The sequence below is a fragment of the Equus przewalskii genome, chromosome 7 (assembly GCF_037783145.1).
Source record: "Equus przewalskii isolate Varuska chromosome 7, EquPr2, whole genome shotgun sequence".
NCBI lineage: Eukaryota > Metazoa > Chordata > Mammalia > Perissodactyla > Equidae > Equus > Equus przewalskii.
Window position 1 is genome coordinate 74,598,692 of NC_091837.1, and position 19,702 is coordinate 74,618,393.

General features: G+C 40.8%; 1 protein-coding gene across 50 annotated transcripts in view; it reads right to left on the minus strand.

Moving 5' to 3' along the window:
* Positions 1–16,556: 16,556 nt before the first annotated feature.
* Positions 16,557–19,702, minus strand: part of TCF4 (transcription factor 4) — a 343,125-nt gene continuing 339,979 nt past the window's right edge. For all 50 annotated transcript variants that reach the window (XM_070627668.1, XM_070627655.1, XM_070627641.1 and 47 more), the window contains 3 exons: positions 17,744–17,973; positions 17,119–17,259; positions 16,557–16,921 (listed from right to left, as the gene is read on the minus strand). In XM_070627668.1, the coding sequence (XP_070483769.1) occupies positions 17,123–17,259; positions 17,744–17,973 (367 nt within the window). In that variant the 3' untranslated portion in view covers positions 16,557–16,921; positions 17,119–17,122. The remainder of the gene's footprint in view (positions 16,922–17,118; positions 17,260–17,743; positions 17,974–19,702) is intronic.

Here is a 19,702-nt window from a genome sequence, read left to right on the forward strand (position 1 = left end):
CTTGGTGGCTTAACAGAGAAATGTATCAGTTCACAGTTCTGAAGTCTGAAATCAGGTGTTGGCAGGGCCACACTCCCTCTGAAGGCCTTTTGGGATTGTTAGTGTTGTGTGCCAACTGGCTAGGCTGTAGCACCCAGATCTTTAATCAAGCACTAATATACATGTTGCTGTGAAGGTACATGTGGTTAATATGCAAATCAGTGGACTTTAAATAAAAGAGATTACAACTGGGGACATAGGTGGGTCTCATCCAATCAATTGAATGGCCCTAAGAGCAAAAACTGAGATTTTTCCAGACATGCAGAGGATGGGAATACCAACAAATATATAGTGACTCTATAAATGATGTGGTGTGGTGGACGACTCAAACTTTCTTTCCCCTTGTTCTTCCTTCCCTTCCTCATTCTTTTTCTTTTTTTCCCCTCGAGGAAGATTAGTCTGGAGCTAACTCTTGCGTATCCTCCTCTTTTTGCTGAGGAAGACTGGCTCTGACCTAACATCTGTGCCCATCCTCCTCTACTTAAATGTGGGACGCCTGCCACAGCATGGCTTGCCACGCGGTGCCATGTCCGCACCTGGGGTCCGAACCAGTGAACCCCAGGCCGCTGAAGCAGAACACATGCACTTAACCACTGTGCCACCGGGCCGGCCCCTCCCTTCCTCATTCTTTTACTCAGTTACTATGTTTCGGGGGCCTACAGGTGCGAGGCCCTGGGCTGGGCACTGGTAAACCAGTCGGCATGTCCCTGTCCTCACAGAGCTTACAGTGAAAGTGTAAGGTGGCACAGGGGCACCCAACACAGGTGTGCAGGCAAGTACTGTCTAAAGCAGGGATGTGGGTCTCTAAGCCACTATTTGAAGAATGAGGAGATGCTCTCCTGGAGAAGAGACTGAGAGGATTCTGGGACACAGCAGCATGGGAGATTCTTATAGACTGAATTGCATCCTCCTCCAGATACATATGTCGAACCCCTAACTCCCAATGCGACTGTATTGGGAGACAGGGCCAATATGGAGGTAATCACGATTAATGAGGTCATAAGATGAGACCTTAATCTTTAGGATTAGTGCCCTTGTAAGAAAAGGAAGAGAAACCAGAGAGTTCTCTCTTGTTATTAATTTTTTTAATTAATTAATTTTACTTAATTTTTAAATTTCGTCATGCACACAGAGAAAAGGCCCTGTGAGGATACAGCGAGAAAGCACTGTCTACCAGCCAGCAAGAGAGGGCTCACCAGAAACCAACCCTGATAGCACCTTGCTCTTGGATTTCTGGTCTCCAGAACTTTAAGAAAACAAATTTCTGGTCTTAAGCCACAAGTATGTGGTATTTTGTTCTGGCCACCAGTTCCAACAGTGTGGGGGTTTTCTCCTCATACCTCCAAGCAATTCTCGGGCATCAGCTGGGTGTCCTACAGTTCAGCTCAACTCTGACACACTCTACCAGGAGGTAGCATCAGATCCCGGTAAGGGCTCAATCCCACAAGATCCTCTTCCCCCACCAATTCACACACCAGTGAAAAGCCCACGTTGTCACCTGGGCTTCTGACCCCTGGGCTATAGACCAGAAGTTCCAATGACCCCTTCCTTGAGTTTGATTAATCTGCTAGAGCAGTTCATAGAACTCAGAGAAATACTTTCCTTACTAGATTACTGGCTTACTGTGACAGGATACAATTCAGGAACAGCCAGATGGAAGAGATGCATGGCACAAGGTATGTGGGAAGGGATGTGGAGCTTCCATGCTCGCTCTAGGCTGCCATTCTCCCCAAATCTCCACGTTTTGGCCCACCGGGAAGCTCTCTGAAGCACATCCTTCTGTGTTTTGATGGAGGCTTCATCACATAGGCATGATTGATTACATCATTGGCCATTGGTGATTGATTCAACGTCCAGTCCCTCGCCTCTCCTTGGAGGCTGGCGGTTGGGAGGAATAGGACAGGACGGGACATGACTAAGGTTGCAACCCTCCAATCACACGGTCGGTTCCCCTGGCAACCAGCCCCCATCCTTAGGTGACGTAGGAGCATTCCAAAAAATTACCTCATTAACAAAAGACACCTTTATCACTCTCATGACTTAGGAAATTCCAATGGTTTTAGGAACTCTGTGGCAGAAACTGGCTCGAAGACCAAATATATATTTCTTATTATAAATCACAATATCACAGAAGCCCAAGCAAACTAATACAGGGACACTACTTGGAATCACAAAGGAAACACCTTAAATTCAGGTGTTAGCCCCATCTGCCCTTGGTCTTTGATTATTTTATATACTTACTGAGTGAAGTTGATCTCAGACTAAAGCCACAGTCCTCATGGTTTTTTGCAGGATCCTTTTTTACTCTTAAAGATTATTGAGGACCCCAAAGTGCTTTCATTCATGTGGATTATAACTCTTAATATTTACCATGTTAGAAATTAAAACCGAGAAACGTAAAAAAACTCTATTCATTAAAAAAAACAATAAACCCATTATTATCTTTCAAACTGAGCCAATTTTTAAAATGAAAAATAACATTTTCCAAAACAAAAAAATTAATAAGAAGAGGATTATTATTTTACATTTTTGCAAATCTCTTTGGTATCTCACTTAATAGAAGACAGCTGGATTCTCACGTCTGCTTCGGATTTCAATCTGTTGCAGTATGTTGCTTTGGTTGAAAATTTGAAGAAAATCCAGCCTCACACGGATATGTAATTGAAAAACGGAAGAGTATTTAACAGCCTTTTCAGATTATTGTAGGTATTCTTTTTTTGATACTACACCAAAACTTGACAAGTAGTAGTATCTTAAAGGTTAGCTGCTCCATGAATTATGAAATGGTATCAATGCCCTTTTTATATTCTCTTCCATTAAAATCCTCTGGTGTGTCTTGCACTTGGAACAGATGTTTCACCCATGCATGATTATGTAACATCATGCATTGTTCATCTGAGATATTGATTCTCTAAATTATGCAGATCTTCCAAATATTGACACATTCCATTATATCATACCAAAAAAAAATCACAATTGTTAATATCACCATTGAATTCCTTAGAACAGCCTCGAAGTATTGGGCAGCTGGCAAGTTCACAGCAATAGGTACAAGTTTTCCAAAATTTCACAGTGTTATTTTGCAATGTTATTTTGGGTCTCCAGGAATCAGTATCAGTTTGGAGCCAGTGTACAGTAATCCTCCAAGAGTCTGATTATTTCTCCTTCCTCGATGCACAGTCACTCTGGTCCGTGGCTGCATGTCTCTTGGGAGAGGGCTTGGAGGAAGACTAACAGTACAAATTTTGACAGTGTCGCAGGGCCACCCCTTCCTCTGGCTGCCCCTTCCTTGTAGAGCTCTGGGTCTCTGAACTGGCCCAAACCTGGGAATAGACTGAGTGGCTTTGACTGTTTTATCAACTCAGACTTCAGTACCCTAGACCTAGAGCATTTCCACTTACACAGACCAAGTAAGAATCTAGGGGACTGCCCATCCATTTCTCTTCTAGGGACACCATCAACTAGCCAATATCGTAGGTCTCAGTGAGTCAGTCATTCTGATTACTGCTTTGACTCCGCTGTCCATTATAGTGACTACAACCACCTTGCCTTTGGAGATTAAGTGTCGCCACCTAGCCCCTGTCACCTCTGGATCCTGTCATCCCATTCTTTTGGGGATGCTTGGGGGGCTTCTCCTAGGAATTTATTTCTCAGTGCTGTGGTGAAGGTCGTGTCCTCTGGACCCTCTCAGAGTGGCTGAACAGAGTTGACATGACAAATCCACGCTAGCCTTCCAATCTCCCTAAGTTTTTAGATCCCTTCCTCTGCAGCATACCAAAAAGTTCCACTATTTGAACTTCATTTAGTGTAGGCCAACTTTGGGTCCACATTTCAGTCAACTAACCAAGCAAACTGCTAGAGCCATTCCTAGCCTCCTGAGCTTAAACATTGAATTTGGATTCTCTTCTTAGGGAACCCAGAGCAACAAATTTGGCTTGATTATAGATTCCTTCCTCTTTGATCCCACACCCTTAAGATCCATTCTCATATTCCCCAGCTTTCCATCAATATAATTTGTCAAAATCATCAAATTCTTTTGGTGTGTATTACACTTCCTAATGAGTCCTACTTTGTACCTTTGGGGCCACCTGGAATTTGAGTCCAGTTATAGGTCTGGAAGCAAAAGAGGTGGTGCCGTTATGTTCTGGGGATCAGCAGTGCCTTCAAGGCAACTTTCTCAAGGGAGGCCATTATAAGTTCTTCAGACAATGGATGACCAAGCTCCTCAGGCAGGAGTGGAAGAACAGCTTCTACCGCCAAGGAAGGCTTGGCAGAATTTAGGAGATCGAAGTCACTGGCTTCATCAGTTGTCTCCATCCCAATATGTCCCCATCCCAATATTCAAGGTCCCATTGCTTCCCTACCAATGCCCCAACTTTAACAGAAGAGACCCCTGACTAGAGGTTGGAAATTCAGTTTGCTTTGCAATTCAGTTGCCTGTAGGATTAGACTTTCATTTGTTTTTCAAGTGAAACCTTGCAGCTACAGGAGAAAAAATTTCTTTCAGGGCAGCAGAAGAAGCTTTCAGATCCCTAACGTAGACGTTGAACTGCGAATTTAAAGCCCTTAGTTCATCATTTTCTTTTTCTCAAGTTCTCTAGCACAGTTAGAAGCAACCACCCAATCCTGATATACTCCTTATTTTGACTCAAATGTTCTACGCCAGCAACTGCTTAGTCACCCAGGGCCTTGCCTTCCTTTGTCACTTGGTTACAGGTATCAACAAGTGACAATTTTTTAAACTGTTTCATCACTGCATGCCATGCCCCTTCTTGCTGGAAACAAGGTCATTAGAGGCTTTAAGTCTAATCAGATCAGAGAACCAACTCCCTAAAATGCAGAACCAATTCAGAGAGCTCATCATTAATATTCTCTTTTTCTGGAACCCTCTCAGGGAAGCTGGATAAGCCATTTTCTGTAGGGTCATTGTCCTTGAATCTGATGTTTCTAGTCCACATGTCAGGTATCTTCCTGGGGAAGAGCAGGAACAGCGGGAATCTGCATCATGAGCTGGAGATGAGGGTAGACTGAACCTGTGTCAGCTCTTGTCTTTGACTTTGATGGTGTAACTATTGGCCATAGGAGGCCTTCCTCACATAGTGCCACAAACATGGGGGGAGAGGGGCTTCTAAAATGCAAATTGATCAAATCATTTCTCTACTTAAATTCCTCTGTGGCTCCCTGTTGCCCACAGGACAGTACAAATTCCTTATTGGTGTCAAGATCCCTGCCTACCTCCTGTTGCCCTCCCATTGGCACCCTGTTCCTACAGTAAAGTTGTTTGGAATTGCTTGCTGTTCCAAAACGGGATTTGCAGTATCGCGGTACCTTCAGTTTTCTTCCTACTTTTCCCATATGGCAATTTCTTTCTGGTTCCCCAAGATTAATTTCAACGGCCATTTTCATTATGAATCTCCTCAGTCCCCAGTCTCTCTTCTGCACTTTCAAAGCTCTCTGGCCGCATCTCCACTCTTAACACATTTTACTTCTTTCTCACTCCTGCTCCCCTCCCCACAAGACTGTGACCCTCCCCTCCCACGCCAGCATCCTTCCTCCTAAGACTATCAACTTCTTAGGGGAGGGTTCTATCTTGATCTCTGTTGTACACCCAGCACTTACTCAGCAGGTGCCCACAAGAGGTTTGAGGAATGGATAAACATTTGATCTGTCTAGTTACAGGCTGCAGTGACCTTTTAAAATAGGATGATAATGGGGCACCAAATTAAATATTTCTCTTGGAAAGTTCCCTGGGTAAGTTGTAAGGAGAACGGCTTCTCCTCCAGGCTGGGCCATTAGCTGTATGGCCTCAGGCAATTCAGACGGAGGAACTTCCAAATTGCTCCAAGTGCTGGCAGAAGAGATAAATGAACACATCTTTATTAAACGCTTTCTGGCAGTGGGTGCTTCAGAGGATTAACTCTTCATGCTCTCTTCACAAAGATGATGGCTGCCTTAGGCCAGGGCCCCCGTGAGCTCTGCTCTCAACTTTGCCTCATTTCTTCCTTTTGAAAGACAATGTGGTCTAAGGCACTAGGTGCAGAATTTGGTGTCAGTTCTGCATTTAAATCCCCTCTTGGTCACTTACGGGAAGTATGATCTTAGTAATTTGAACTAATGTCTCTTGGCCTTGTGTTTCTTTGTAAACCTCATTGAATTATTGCGAAAATAAGTTGCTGATTAATTCTAGCATCTACATCACAGAACAAAATTTTGACTGATTTCAGGATCAGAAGTGAGATGGCCTGGCTTCCAATATTACCTATCTGCCTAACCACCTCACCTAACAACTCCTCTAAGCCTCAGTTTCTTCATCTGTGACATGGGAATAATAATAATACCCAGCTCATCTAATTATGTGGATTAAATAAAATAAAGCAAAATCTGGTTTTGGAGGAGAGAAATGTTACTTTTTATTTTTTTATGATTTATTTCACTGAGATATATATTTTTTGATGTATGTTATGGTCCAAAATTAGTGCTCAAAAATGCCAATTGTTTCTCTTTTTGTTTATGCTTGTTTGTATGCTTTATATCTGCAAGAGATTGTTCTTGTGGTAACAAATTTGCTTTCTTCCTGGTACCCAACACAGTGGTTTTGATCCATGATCTATGATCCCCAGATGTTATTAAACTGTTTTTGTTTTGTTTTTTATGTTGATGGGATGACTCCAGACAATGGAAACGATGTGTTTGAGTTGAAGATGAAGAGAGGGGCCCCTGGGATGAGCAAAGGCTCAGGGACGGGCAGGCTCTTGGAATGCTGGGCTGTCTGGTTGGGGGAAAGTCTACAGGAGCTGAGTGCAGCAGAAAAACATCACTAGGGAGGGTGGTGGTGGGCCTGCAATCCCACAAGTGGAGCCATATTCCAAATGAGAAAGGACATTAGACATACTGTAATCCAGCCAATGAATCCCTTCCAACTCCGGCAACTGTGAGATGGTGAAATGACCATGGGCCTTGACATCAACAGACCCGGATTCGCCTCTGATGATTTTATCCCTGGTCGCTTCCAGCGAGCACAGCCCTCAGAGCCTTGCTCACTCTCTTTGATGATGTGGATGATAACACTGATTTCATAGGTTTACCGTGAATCTCAAGGAAATAATGTTTGTGGGAGTGCTGTCATTTTGGAAACAGAACTGTCATTAGGTTGACCCTCTGCTTGAACACATTCCTTATAAGATAGCTCCTTTGGTTTGCAGATTTTTCTAACAACACTGGCTAGGTAGGAGCTCCATTAACTGCAAGAGAAAGGGGAAATCACAGTAGACTCTGGGAAGATGCACAGCATGATCCAGATGACCCTTTCTGCCTAGGAGGGAAGAAGTGGGATGAGGGGACAAGAAGTTGCAAATACAGGCCAATAGTGCATGTTTATGGTTCGCGCATGGATGTATAAATATTTATGTGCCGTATAAACTCTCTGTAACGCATTGACGTTTTCTATGTGCCAATGTTGGGTGGAGCGTGCCATATACCTTATAATATTTACTCCAAGATGTAGGTACTATTAGCCCCATTTCACAGGTGAAGGCAATGAGTGAGGTTAAGTGGCTTGTTCAATAGCATTTATCATATGAATGGTATGCTGAGGTTAAGGCCCTGACCAGTTAGCCTATACTTGTGGTAGTGGAAAAGAAACGTAAGCTATTGCCATTAATGACTGTCCCGTGTGACCTCAAAAGCCTTTTAGAGCAAGGCTTGGTAGAAATCAATAAAACAGTAATGAAGGCATTGCCTCATCCCACAGGATCTTTTCATCCAGGCACCTTTTGCATACCACACTTGATACATCCACTCTTAACACATTCCTATCTCAGGCCCACACCTCTCACCAGCTGGAATGCACTCTTCACGAAATTGCGTCTTTTCCATCCTCCAGAGCTTTTCTCCTCCTTCATGAAGACTTCCCATGTTGAATGCTTTCCCTTCCTCCCTCTGGCTGTCATACGCCCTACCAAACCCCAGCATTCTTCCAATCATCGGTTCCGCCCAGCACCCTTCATTTTGGGCCTAGACGGCCCCATTGGTTCTAGTGGGTCTGTGTCAGTTGCTTACACTTGTCCTCAGGTTGTGGGCTTCTGGAGGGCAAAAGTGCCACTTTATTGACTTGGTGGCATATTGCAAAGGGTTCTTGGGCAGGGAGTTGGGAAACTGGAGCTGTGTGAACTATGGAAATGCAGCTAAGCTCTTGGGCCCTCACTCGCCTTCTCCGTAAAATTTTCAGGTTGGCCTAGACCCTCCTTCAGACCCTTAGAGGAAGCAGAAGGAAGGACGCAGTTACTTCCTCTCCTCGTCACCCACGGGGCTCCGCGCACATGACCCCGAATAATTCTGGAAACCAAAAAGGTCAGCCAAGCTTTCCAGGTATTGTTGTTTGGGAGATGGGAAGGCGACGAAAATTTGAAACATGCATCGTCATGGTTTAAACTACCAAAACTGTGTTCCTACAAGTTTACTTTTTTACAGCGCTGAACAACTTGCCATTGTCTTAAATCCGTTATCTGCTCTGCCTGTCCAAAGGCTCCCCACACCTTGAGGTCACTTTTACAAGTGTCCTGTCTGCTCTGGAACCAGCCCTAGGGCCTCTCTCCACCACCGCCACCCCCCGCCTGGTTTGTTCCCGCCTCATGGAAGTTACTATTGGTCATATAGACGTATCTGTCTGTCATCTTCCAAATGGACTTCGGAAAGGTAGAGACAGTTACCTTTTAACTGCCCTGGTGCTTTTGGCCTCATCGGTACTAACACCTTCCTGGATGAATGAACCACGTGATTCACTATTTGAACCGTTCACTTGGTGGGTGCTGTGGGTCTGCCTCACTCCCTTTGTTCTTTCCTCTCTTCTCCTTACTGTGCAACACCCAGCATCAAAGAAGGATGGAGTTTTAAGAGGCGGCAACAAATGAAAGGCATTGTAAAAGGTGAGTCAGTCTACTTTTTACTATACATAGTTCAGGTGGGTGGTGTATTCACATTGAAAAGAGCCTGAGACCATGGGGCATGTGCAGACTCAACAGTGCTGCTTGTGCTGGTGCTCAAACTCCAAAGTGGGCCAGACCACAGCAATATAGGATCCTGGAATGGTTCTGGAACACAGAAAGGATCCCAGTGGAAAACGGGTGAGAGTCAAATAAAGAACAAGTGTTAATTTCTTAGTTTCGACAAATGTACCCTGGTTATGTAACAATTTACCCCTAGGGGAAGCTAGAGCAGGCTATATGGGAATGCTATGTATTATCTTTGCAAGTGTTCTGTAAATCTAAAATTATTCCATAATAGAAAGTTTATTTTAGAAAAAGTGGGCCAGAGTGCAAATTTTAGTTAGGCTGGCGGACTCTTACTGCATGAGCATTCTCACATCTAGTTATATCCTAACTTGTAGAATAAGGTTGAAAACGAGAACGGCAGGGACATTTAGAAACTCTCCTGCAAAAAGTCTATGGAAAAGCAGCAGCAAAGATAAAAGCAAAACAAACAAAAAACAGACCTGGATGCAGCTGAGCAGGAGGGAGGCAGGGTCATGTCAAAATGTGAAAGCAGAGGGGTCATTTGGGAGAGGTGGCCAGTGCAGTGACCTCTGGGCTTGAGGTCAGGGAACTAGCTACTTGTTTTAGCTCCGACTTGGCCTTCATTTCCTCACCTTTAAAGTGGCCTCACCCAACTCACAAAAAGTAAATCCTTACAAAATTCAAGTTGTTCTATTCTTCAGAATGTTGTCATTTTTGCTCAAGAACAAGAGTTCCTCCCCCACGGGCTGGTTACCATCAAAAACCTCAAGCCAGCAGGTCTGATTCTGCACAAGCATTTTCACTTTGCACTTGGCAAGTTTCTGCTTCCTCTTACAAGAATGTTCATGCCAACGCCAAAGCCATTTGACTTCTAAATATAGTGTAACAGATGTGGATGAAGACCGTATTATTTTCTGTGTTACACAAAGGGTCTTTCTTTTACCCAGAAAAGCCAGACAACAGTCCAGTTCTGGTTAGGCTCAGCCATCCCCATCAAGGTAAATGGGACTGCTTCTACTCCTTTTTCAAGTCTTGAAGGGTTAGTTATCTTAAACCAGATTTCCTTATCCCAGAATCCATGAACAGGCGCCCATACCTAGACTCGAGAGAGATTGATCAACTCGTTAAAGCTGAATGTGACATTTCATATATATGTCCTTTTTTCTATGGAGTGGTTTCATTCATCTTCAAAGGATCCACAACTCAAATATGTTAAGAACTGCTTTAGATACATTCCTTCCATAGCAAAAAGCCTAAACTACAAGATACTTATTACATTTAGTTACAGATTCAGTAATCTTAAGCTCCAGCATTCAAACACACACCCAGATAACGGCTGGCTGGCTGATTTGACTGTTCTGACTCCACAGCACCCAACGTATTTCTAGGGCTCCACCTCAATGCACTCATGCTCGTCACTAGCATTCTCTCCCAGTTGTGACAGTGAGTCTTCCTTTCCTGAAGACTAGGATTGTCACTTTTAGGCCACATTTGTTCATCAAACATTCTCAACTTAAATGATCTCTTAGGAATACCAAGGCGACTCTGGCTCTTCCTGGCCTTCTAGTCTTTTCGAAACTAGCCATGTTTCTTTACAATACATGCCGTGACTGGTAAGCATGTGGACTTGAAACTAGTTGGAAGTAAGGAGCATGCCATATTGAACCAGACATCTTCTGGCTGGTAGAGCATTAAGGGTCCCATGTGCAATTTAGATGTAGGATCCTGGGGTGATTTGAACATAAGCAGCACACTAGTTCTTTTTCGTTGTTTTCATGCTCTCTATAAAGTGGCTTACAAATGAAATGTCTTGGGCGGTTGGTCAAGAGAAAAGTGGTCTACAATTGCAGCCTGGAGTAAAACTTCCACTTGGTCTTATATGAATGGATTCAATTGTACGACTAAAAATGATTTCCCATTTCAACTCCTTTGGATAATCTTCCCTTCTTAATTTCTAACATTATTGGGATCTTCTTAACTTTTGGATATTTCAGTTTCTCCAGCAATTTAACTTCCCTTGGAAAAATGAAGCAAAGTCGAAGTTTAACGTTTAATGTGGTCCTTTTAAATAAAACATAATATTAATAGACTACATAAGAAACACTGAACTGGTGTCCAAGCTCATATTTCCCCTTTTTAGTAGTTATATAATCAAATATAATACTAAAAGACTAAATGCTTGTGGCTCTTTTATATATATTTAAAACACACAGTAAGAACATAAGAACATCTCAAATCATTTAGAAGGAAAAAGGGGAGGGGTCATCAACCAAAATCTTTGGAGATTTCATAAAATTTAAATATCTGCAAACAGTCCAACCAAAAAGAAAAAACTCCCAACATTTGGCTGTGGAGGGCACTTCACATGTGAACCAAATGGTGTTATAACATTTTCCTTCAGGTAAACTAGTCACTAAATCCCATTAGAAAGAATACAAGAGCAATATGGAGACATCCCCCAAATACCACGTACTCGATTAGAACATTCTATTGCGAAGCGCTCATCTACCACGGCTCTCCTTTCCATTGCATACATTACTTTACATTTCTACAATGCAATGTCAAACAGCCTCCAAGTTCTGCAAAGCAGACTGATGTCCATTCTACAAAAATATTACAGTACATAACACTGAATAATTTTAATCTGTACATTTTTTTCCCTCCCATAATAGGTGACACGCGTCCGTTTGTACAAGTTAGAAAAAAACATCTGGTTGTTTACATCTGGATTAATAGTCAACAGAGTCAACCAGAAGTGGTGGGGTGGGGAGAGTTTGATAGAGTATAAATACAGTGTCATATTAATTGTGGTTAACAATACTCAGCTCTTCACAAAGTGATACAAAAGAAATCACCTTAGATTTTTGACTGAAAAGATCTAGCTGAGGAGGTTCTGCCAAAGTCGACTGACTGATCCCAAGGTTAAGGCTGACTTGACTTAGCAAGGTGCAGCACAACACAAAACACTGGCGCAGTTCAGAGCTCTTCGAATGCATAGCTTCAGTGTTACATGCACATTAATTATATTCCTTCAATTGGTTAATCCTCTAGACAGTTTTCTTTTTGATTTGCATGCATCCCGTTCCATTTCCATTAAGGGCATCTCTTCCTTGGTCAATCATGTGCTTTTGCTTTTCAATTTGTTTTTGTGATTTTTTTTTTGTATGTTTTGTTTGTTACGCTGCCAATACCTCCAACACTTGGAAAAGGAAATATAGAGGTGGTTTTACTTACAAAAGAGAATCAGAGCTATATGGACAATGTAAAATGAAATGAAACAAGTGTCAGAGACAGTTTATAAAAATGGCACATTTATTGCTACAGAACGGTCATGTACATGACTTCATCGAATAACTACAGATGGGAAACAGGTAATGGCCTAGACCACGCTGGGTTTGTTTTTGTCTTGAAGGAACTCCAGCACACAACCTGTTTGGACACTTCTACAAATCAGAAATACACCAAAAACATGAAAAATCGAGGCACTCAGCCACACATTGAAAACAAGGTGTAACTGTTTATCTTTTTTTTTGAAATGTTTTCCCTTTTTTTCTTTTTTTAACAATTTTTTTTTGTTTTTAATGCTGCAGCTATGTGTACAGTCGCAAAAAATTTCCCCGCTGCGACCTACAACTAAAAAAAAACAAAAAAACAAAAAACAAACAAAAAAAGCTACCATACAGTTTCATCTCAGTAACACATGGTAAAATAACATCTTTTAAATAGTAAAATAAAGTAACAAACTTTTACTCATAATGATTCCAAAAATCTACAAAGAAGAAATATTCAGAATCTGACAATTTTTTTTTTGTAATATTCATGGTATAAAAGGATTGCTCCTGCGAAAAATAAGCCAAATATATTTTTTATTTTTAAATTTAGTTTTTTTCCTACTAGGGTGTACTACAGTCTATTTTATAGCAAAAAGAGCACTAGACAAACAAAGCTTTATAACAAAAAGCCAGGCACTGATACATGGTAAATCTCTGCTTTTTTTTTTTTTCTTATCTTCACTTAATTGCATCACAAGTAACAAGAATGAAAAAGGCCACAGTTCATATATTTTCACCATTACATATGTCTATAATACTTGAAATGAGTATGGGAAAACCAGTACTGCACAAAGATGAGTCCACTTCAAGTCCCATGAGAAAGAGCGTGTCTCTAAAGAAAAACAAGCAAAACCAAAGCAAAACAAAAAGAGGCCTGAAGGCCTTGGTGCCCCATTGTGTTGGAATTCATCATATTCCATCTTGACTTTTTTTTTTTGTTTCCAGTCAGCCAGCAGACTAAATTTTTGTGCTTGTTTATGCTGAAACAATTTCAGGTTCATGTTTAGACACAGATCATATTCTGCCTGTTGGATCCAAGACGAAAATCCTCTTAACCCCAAGTCTCGGTTCAACTCCCTCCCCACCCCCCAATCCCTCATCAAAATAAAGATCACAAATTAAAAAAAAAAAATCAAGAAATAGGAAAAAGTGAAAAGTAAAAAAGGAATCGGAAGACCGAATCAGAACCAGTTGCGTTACCGGGTGGACTGACAGTTGTATAAACATTAGTGTTCCTCGCAGCTACACAGAAGACAAATGGTAAAAATTTCTGGATGAACAGATCCCTATTCTGCATATTCATAAATTACTTGAATGTGGAGGTGGATCGATTGTTCCAAGTTGCTTTTCAAGTCCAACTCTTTCAAGAAAACCCCAGCCTAAGTATCATCATCATCATATACATAGTGTAGTATGGACCCTTTCGAATTTTTTGTAAGGACATTAATTCTGTCTTCTGCTAAATTTCATTCAAAAATCCAGCGCAGGATACCAATATCTTACCTGGGTTCGATAATTACAAAACAACGACAAGAAAAAACACACTAGAAAGGCCACATTCCCTTTCATCTTTTTTTTTTTTTTTAATAGGGATACAACCCGATTAATACGGACAGGTGCAGATCATGTTTCTCCACCAAGCAAAAAGTAGTGAGCAGCTTTTGGTGGCTGTTCGAAAGTTTTTCGCTTATTTCCAAAGGGAATTCAACAATAGAGGTATTCCATTACCGAGTAATGAATACATCAAAGCTGGTGAACAGGAAATTGCAGCTTTTACTCTGTTTGAGTGAGAACAAAATAGAAAGCACCAATTTAAAAAATAATCAAATAACTACGATTTAATTTTTTGCTTTGTTTACAGATTTGAAAACCTTTAAATCAGCTCTATGAGGCACCTTTCTGACAACACGTATCAAAAGTGCCATTCTTAAAATGTACATCAATGCAGGGAGTGTTTCCAGTTCCCTAAAGAGTAAACACCATTATTTTCTTCTGTACACTTATCCTGAATGTGATCAGAGGATACCTGCTTCCTATATAATATTGTTCTTAGGGATACCCGCCTTGGTAGACTATACAAAATGAGTGCAGAATGTACCACTAAAAGGAAATCTTTAACATACTGAGGGAACAATACACATGGTTTCCGTCATTCGGGAGGAGGGGAGAGTACACCATATTGTCTTCCGTGCCCTTCTTTGAGCCCCTTTGTTGGTACATTTCACAGGAAAGCCTCAAAATAACTTGCCATGAAGTTTGATTTCTGCTATTCTCCTAAGGTTTTAATCCACCTCCACATTTTAGGAACTTATCAACAAATCAAAGTATTTTAGTTTTATCGCTACTGAACATATTTACAGTTTTCAACACACACACAGCTAATCAAAATGTTTATGGGTTTGTAAAAGATGACCACGTGGTAACTATCTTATTTGTTCTTACATTTTCAGAAAGGAACATAAAATTCAGATTCTTGTAGCTCACTATTTCATTTAAATGAGACGTTTTTTAAACCACACAGTTTAAAAAAAAACAAAAACCGATACAATGTATTAAAACACATAATAACAAGAGTCTACATGTAAAAATATAACTTTTACATACACAATTTCAAAATAATGATACGTTTGCCATTTGTTGCATAAAATTTACAAATGTATTTCATTACTATATAACTGGCAAAACAGGAGAACAGATGGAACGTTTAGACCATTTCGATGGATTTATGGCATTTACTCAGTGCTGATAGGTGGAAAAACTACTTGAACAGGGATTTTTTTTCTTAATACATGCCAAGATTGTGTGGCTGTAAAAATAGAAACGAGTTAGAGACAAAAGGATGCTGACAAATACTTAACTAGGAGCACTATTTGTTTACTGCACTATACACCAAAGTCAATCATTATAAAGATTCACGATGGAAGTTGGTTCAATTGTGCCCAGACGTCAAAGCTAGCTATCTGATGAGTTGCTGTGCCATAGCTTGATCTATGCTTCTATCAAATATGTTAAGTATAAACTTCATTCATACTGGCCAGAGAAATACTGCACTACCCCTCCTCAAGAAAGTGCAACTTAATGCTTTAGGACTTATAAGGCTTGTTATAATGCTGCATGATGATTGAATATTGGCATTTTTCAGACGAAGGAGGAGGCAGTTAAGTCATCTACATCTTAGTAAACCCATTTTGAAAAAAAAAATCAAGAAAGCAACAAAATCAATCAGCTCTGTCACACTACTTGCAATTTTCTCATTTGATGGTTTTTGAACTTGACTTGTTTTTTTTGTTTTTGTTTTTTTCCAAAAATCTGACCATGTATTCAGAAACGCCTCACTGCACACTACTTCGGCTACACATGTAGGTAACACTTTAATCATTTTGTTAAATCACAGCCACTTTGATTATGTTATGTTTCCGATGATATAAACATTGGAAGGCACAGTGGTAACATTGTAGCATTCTAACCTTGTACCTCTGAAAATCCCAGAAAAGGGTCACAAACGCAACATTACACTCCAGACAAACTTTTTGCCATGTCTTGGTAATGCTGCTTGTAATATCTACACATGATGTGACTTTTAAGTCCTGTGTTCCCAAAAGACTGGAGAAACAACTTTCTACTTATTTATGAATGAAAAGCAACATCAGGGTCAGCATTTCATCCTGCACTACCCCTCCGGAAGCAGAGTTGGCACTACAGGTTACAATAACAAACTGGGGAAAGGGACAGAAAGAAGACCAAAAAAAAAAAAGCAACAAAAAATCCGTATTTACAGTAAAATCTTTCTTTTAAAAAAGTTAATCAGTACTATTTTTTTACAGGAGAAAAAAGTCTGAAACAAATGAACAAAAGCTTACCATAGTCACTAAATTTTTAATATATATTTATATATATATTTATATATATATTTGTCATAGGTCTATAAGATCCATCTGTTCCTCCTACCCTAAGGAATGGCTAATGTCATCACTTCGTTGTCATCAGGACGTGTGCTGGTTTTGTTACGAGGGCAGCTGAGCTTCCCTTTTTCAATATCCAGTAATTATAAACACTAGCTGACTTGAATACCAACAAAAACGTTCATGTAGTTGTCTTCAGAAGTACACTTTTTCATTATTGCAAGTTTACAATTTTTTTTAAATTAAATATTTTTTTCAGACTTACAAATTAATTATATTTTTTTTTTTCCAAAAGAAGTTTAGGCACAAATGCATTGTTCCACAGTGTGGAAAGATTGCCATTCAGTCTCCGGGCTGGGTCTCAGCCTCCCACATACCGCTTTGCACATTCTGAATGATATGTTAAGAGAGTCATCCCTCAAGTTGCACTTTTTTCTTTCTTTTTTTTTTTGTTTGTTTTTCGGTTTTTTGATAATTGGGAATGCTGAAACCTCTTGCGTCTGCGATTCATAACTACTCAGACTTGTCTTATATTACAAAAAAAGGGGTTAAGGAGAAGTGTTTATGTGGGTTTAAGATAATACAGCTGTTAAGGAAGTGGTCTCTTGTATTAATGAAGCAATGTGGCAACTTGGACCTGAGAAGGGAAAAAGAGAGGAAAATTAATTAATACATTTATAACAGAAGAGGTAAATGTTTTGTTTTTAAACTCTTTTTTTCCAAGGAGGAAAAAAAAATCTATCTGCTAATTTGGGCAAAATTTGACGTTTATGGCTGATGCCTGGGTGAGAGTCACAAAGGAAAGATTTCAGAAATGGTTGGAAACAAACTTGCCCTTTTACATCTGTCCCATGTGATTTGACGCATCTCCCATGCCAGGGTGAGGGCCCGCCAAGGAGAGCGGGGGCGGCTCTGAGGACACCTTTTCTTCCTCCCTTCTTTTCAGACACGCAGCTTTCGGATTCAGATTCCTTTCTGTGGAAGATTAAAGCACAGAGCAGTTAGTGAATGCCAAGGCTTCTGGCAGAGGGCAGTAATGCACGCTTCTGCACGTCTGCTGACCCTTTTTGTCAGTTTTTACATTACAGAATATAAGGAACAGTTACTAAATGTGCACGGCAGCAGTTCATTTGGTCAATTACTAGGAAAGGCTGAACTGTGTGATTTGCACTGCCACTTTACAGTATAAGAAAGTTGGTAAAGCAGATAGACCAAGCTCCAATTACTGATAGTACATATGGAAACATCAAAATGAAATCTAAGTTACGAGACAGTCCTGTAATTTAATTACAGGAGAAAGGGAAGCTGCTTATAGATTTTGATACAATCTGCAATTGAAACAATTATTCTGAATGAGTCTACTATCTCCTCCTGCTCAAGGCAGGCAAGTCCATCACGCCTCCCTCCAGCTGCATGCTACCCGTGACCTCTGCAAGGGGGCCAGCTGGCTTGCACTGACCTCGCACTTGCTGCTCCAGGCTGAGGATGACAGCCACAGCCTGGTGGAGGATCAGAAGCTTGGTCTGGGGTTTGTCACTCTTGAGGTGGAGCTGCACCATGCGGCCGAGCTCCTTGAAAGCCTCGTTGATGTCGCGGACCCGCAGGCGCTCGCGGGCGTTGTTGGCCATCCTTCGCTCCTTCTCACGCTCTGCCTTCTGCTCCGGTGTCAGGTCCTCGTCATCATTATTGCTGTGGGACAAAGAGGATACGACATTTTCTAATGGTGTGGGGAAAAAGAAGGTATCTAAGTTACTTCTGTTTTCTTCCAGAGTTTTGGGGGAACTCTTCCATCTCAAGCTGTTGTCCTTGGCAGGATTTTACATCTACTTGAGTTTGGGATTGCTGTAGATGGCTGTGACCAACCATACACAAGATTTCTCCCAGATATGAAACCCAATTCAAGTAGGAGAGGTTAAAGTTAGGGCTCAGAGTGCTCTATAACGATGTAGGGGGGCAAAAAGGGAAACAAAGCTTTTATAATGAGGCTACACTCTACAAAGCAGGCCACAGTCAACTTGGGCTTAAGCTACACTGCATGACCACAATTCAGAAAAAGTTTTAGATGAAGCTGCTTTTCTAAACTTTCATACATAAACTTTCATAAAATCTGAAACCCAAGGAAAACAAGTGACTGAAAAAAAGATTTTGATAGGTCAAAATCAACACAATGCAGCTAGACACGATTAAGAAGAAGGTCCTACATTCAAGATACCAGAGTAATGGGAGTGGAGACAGCGGGCCTTTGTCCAGGTTTCAACAGTAACTAACTGGAAGGCTTGGTCAGTCCACTTAATGTATCTGAGTCTCTTTTTCTCCACGTATTATTAAATAAAAAGGCTAGAGAGACATGATCTCTGTAGCCTTTAACATTATGGATGTTTATGATGCCAAAGACAAGCTGGGGAAATCTGAGTTGATACGATCTATGCAAAACAAAGCAAAGCAAACCAAAGCAAACCCAAACACCTACTGGTTATAAATGACCATAATCTCATTGTGGGTCAAAAATGAAGCCAAAAAGCTAATCTCTGGTTGGGCGAACAGAAAAACTATACGATTCATATCAAAGGCACGGTTGTGCCCAGTCGAGTCTAGAAAAGGGAAGATTCCTTCTGTTTCTAGGTGTCATGACGACAAATCAGAAACTTTTGAATGGAAGGAAATAGGTTGATGAGCCGTCTGGAAAGCATATCATATAAGGAAGGTTTCATGGCATCTAGTCTTCAAATATTTCATGGGAATCATGTAAAAAAGAGAGGTGTGGGAGATGTCTTGTCTCAGGGAGGCAGAACAGAACAAAGAACTCCAAGCGGTATAGTTTGAATTAACATGAGTAAGAACCTTTTTGGGTATGAGAGAGAGCAGAAATGAAGTGATCTTCACTGAAAAGTAAAAGACTCCCCATTACAAGAAACAATATGGAGGTGACCACCTATAAGGATGTTAACCTAGAGATTTAAATGTTAATCTCTACTTTAAAATTCCAGGAATCTGAAATGTTCACAGAATAAAGATGTTAATCACAACATTTCAGAGCTGGAGGACATGGGAGAAGTTAGCTAGACAATTCAGTGTATACTAAATGAATGAATGTTGTACACTAATGAATGTTGGCTTAAAAGGCATGGCTCCAAATCTTCCATCTTCCATTAGAGAATTTCCAGGTAATTTTCAAATTTCAATAAGGACAAAACGCGATTGTGAAGGCCCAATGAATCAAAAATGGGAGTGGTATTCTTGGGTTGCAAGGAAATGTTGCACATAAGAAGACATGTGTAAGCACAGAGCACTGACAACAGAGGGGAGGAGGAAGATGCTAAAGGAAGGATGCTGTAAGACTTGGCTCATCTCCACATAAGTTAAACTCCCTTCTAGATGGGACTGTCTGCTGTGGATGTTTGCTGGTAAATATGCAACT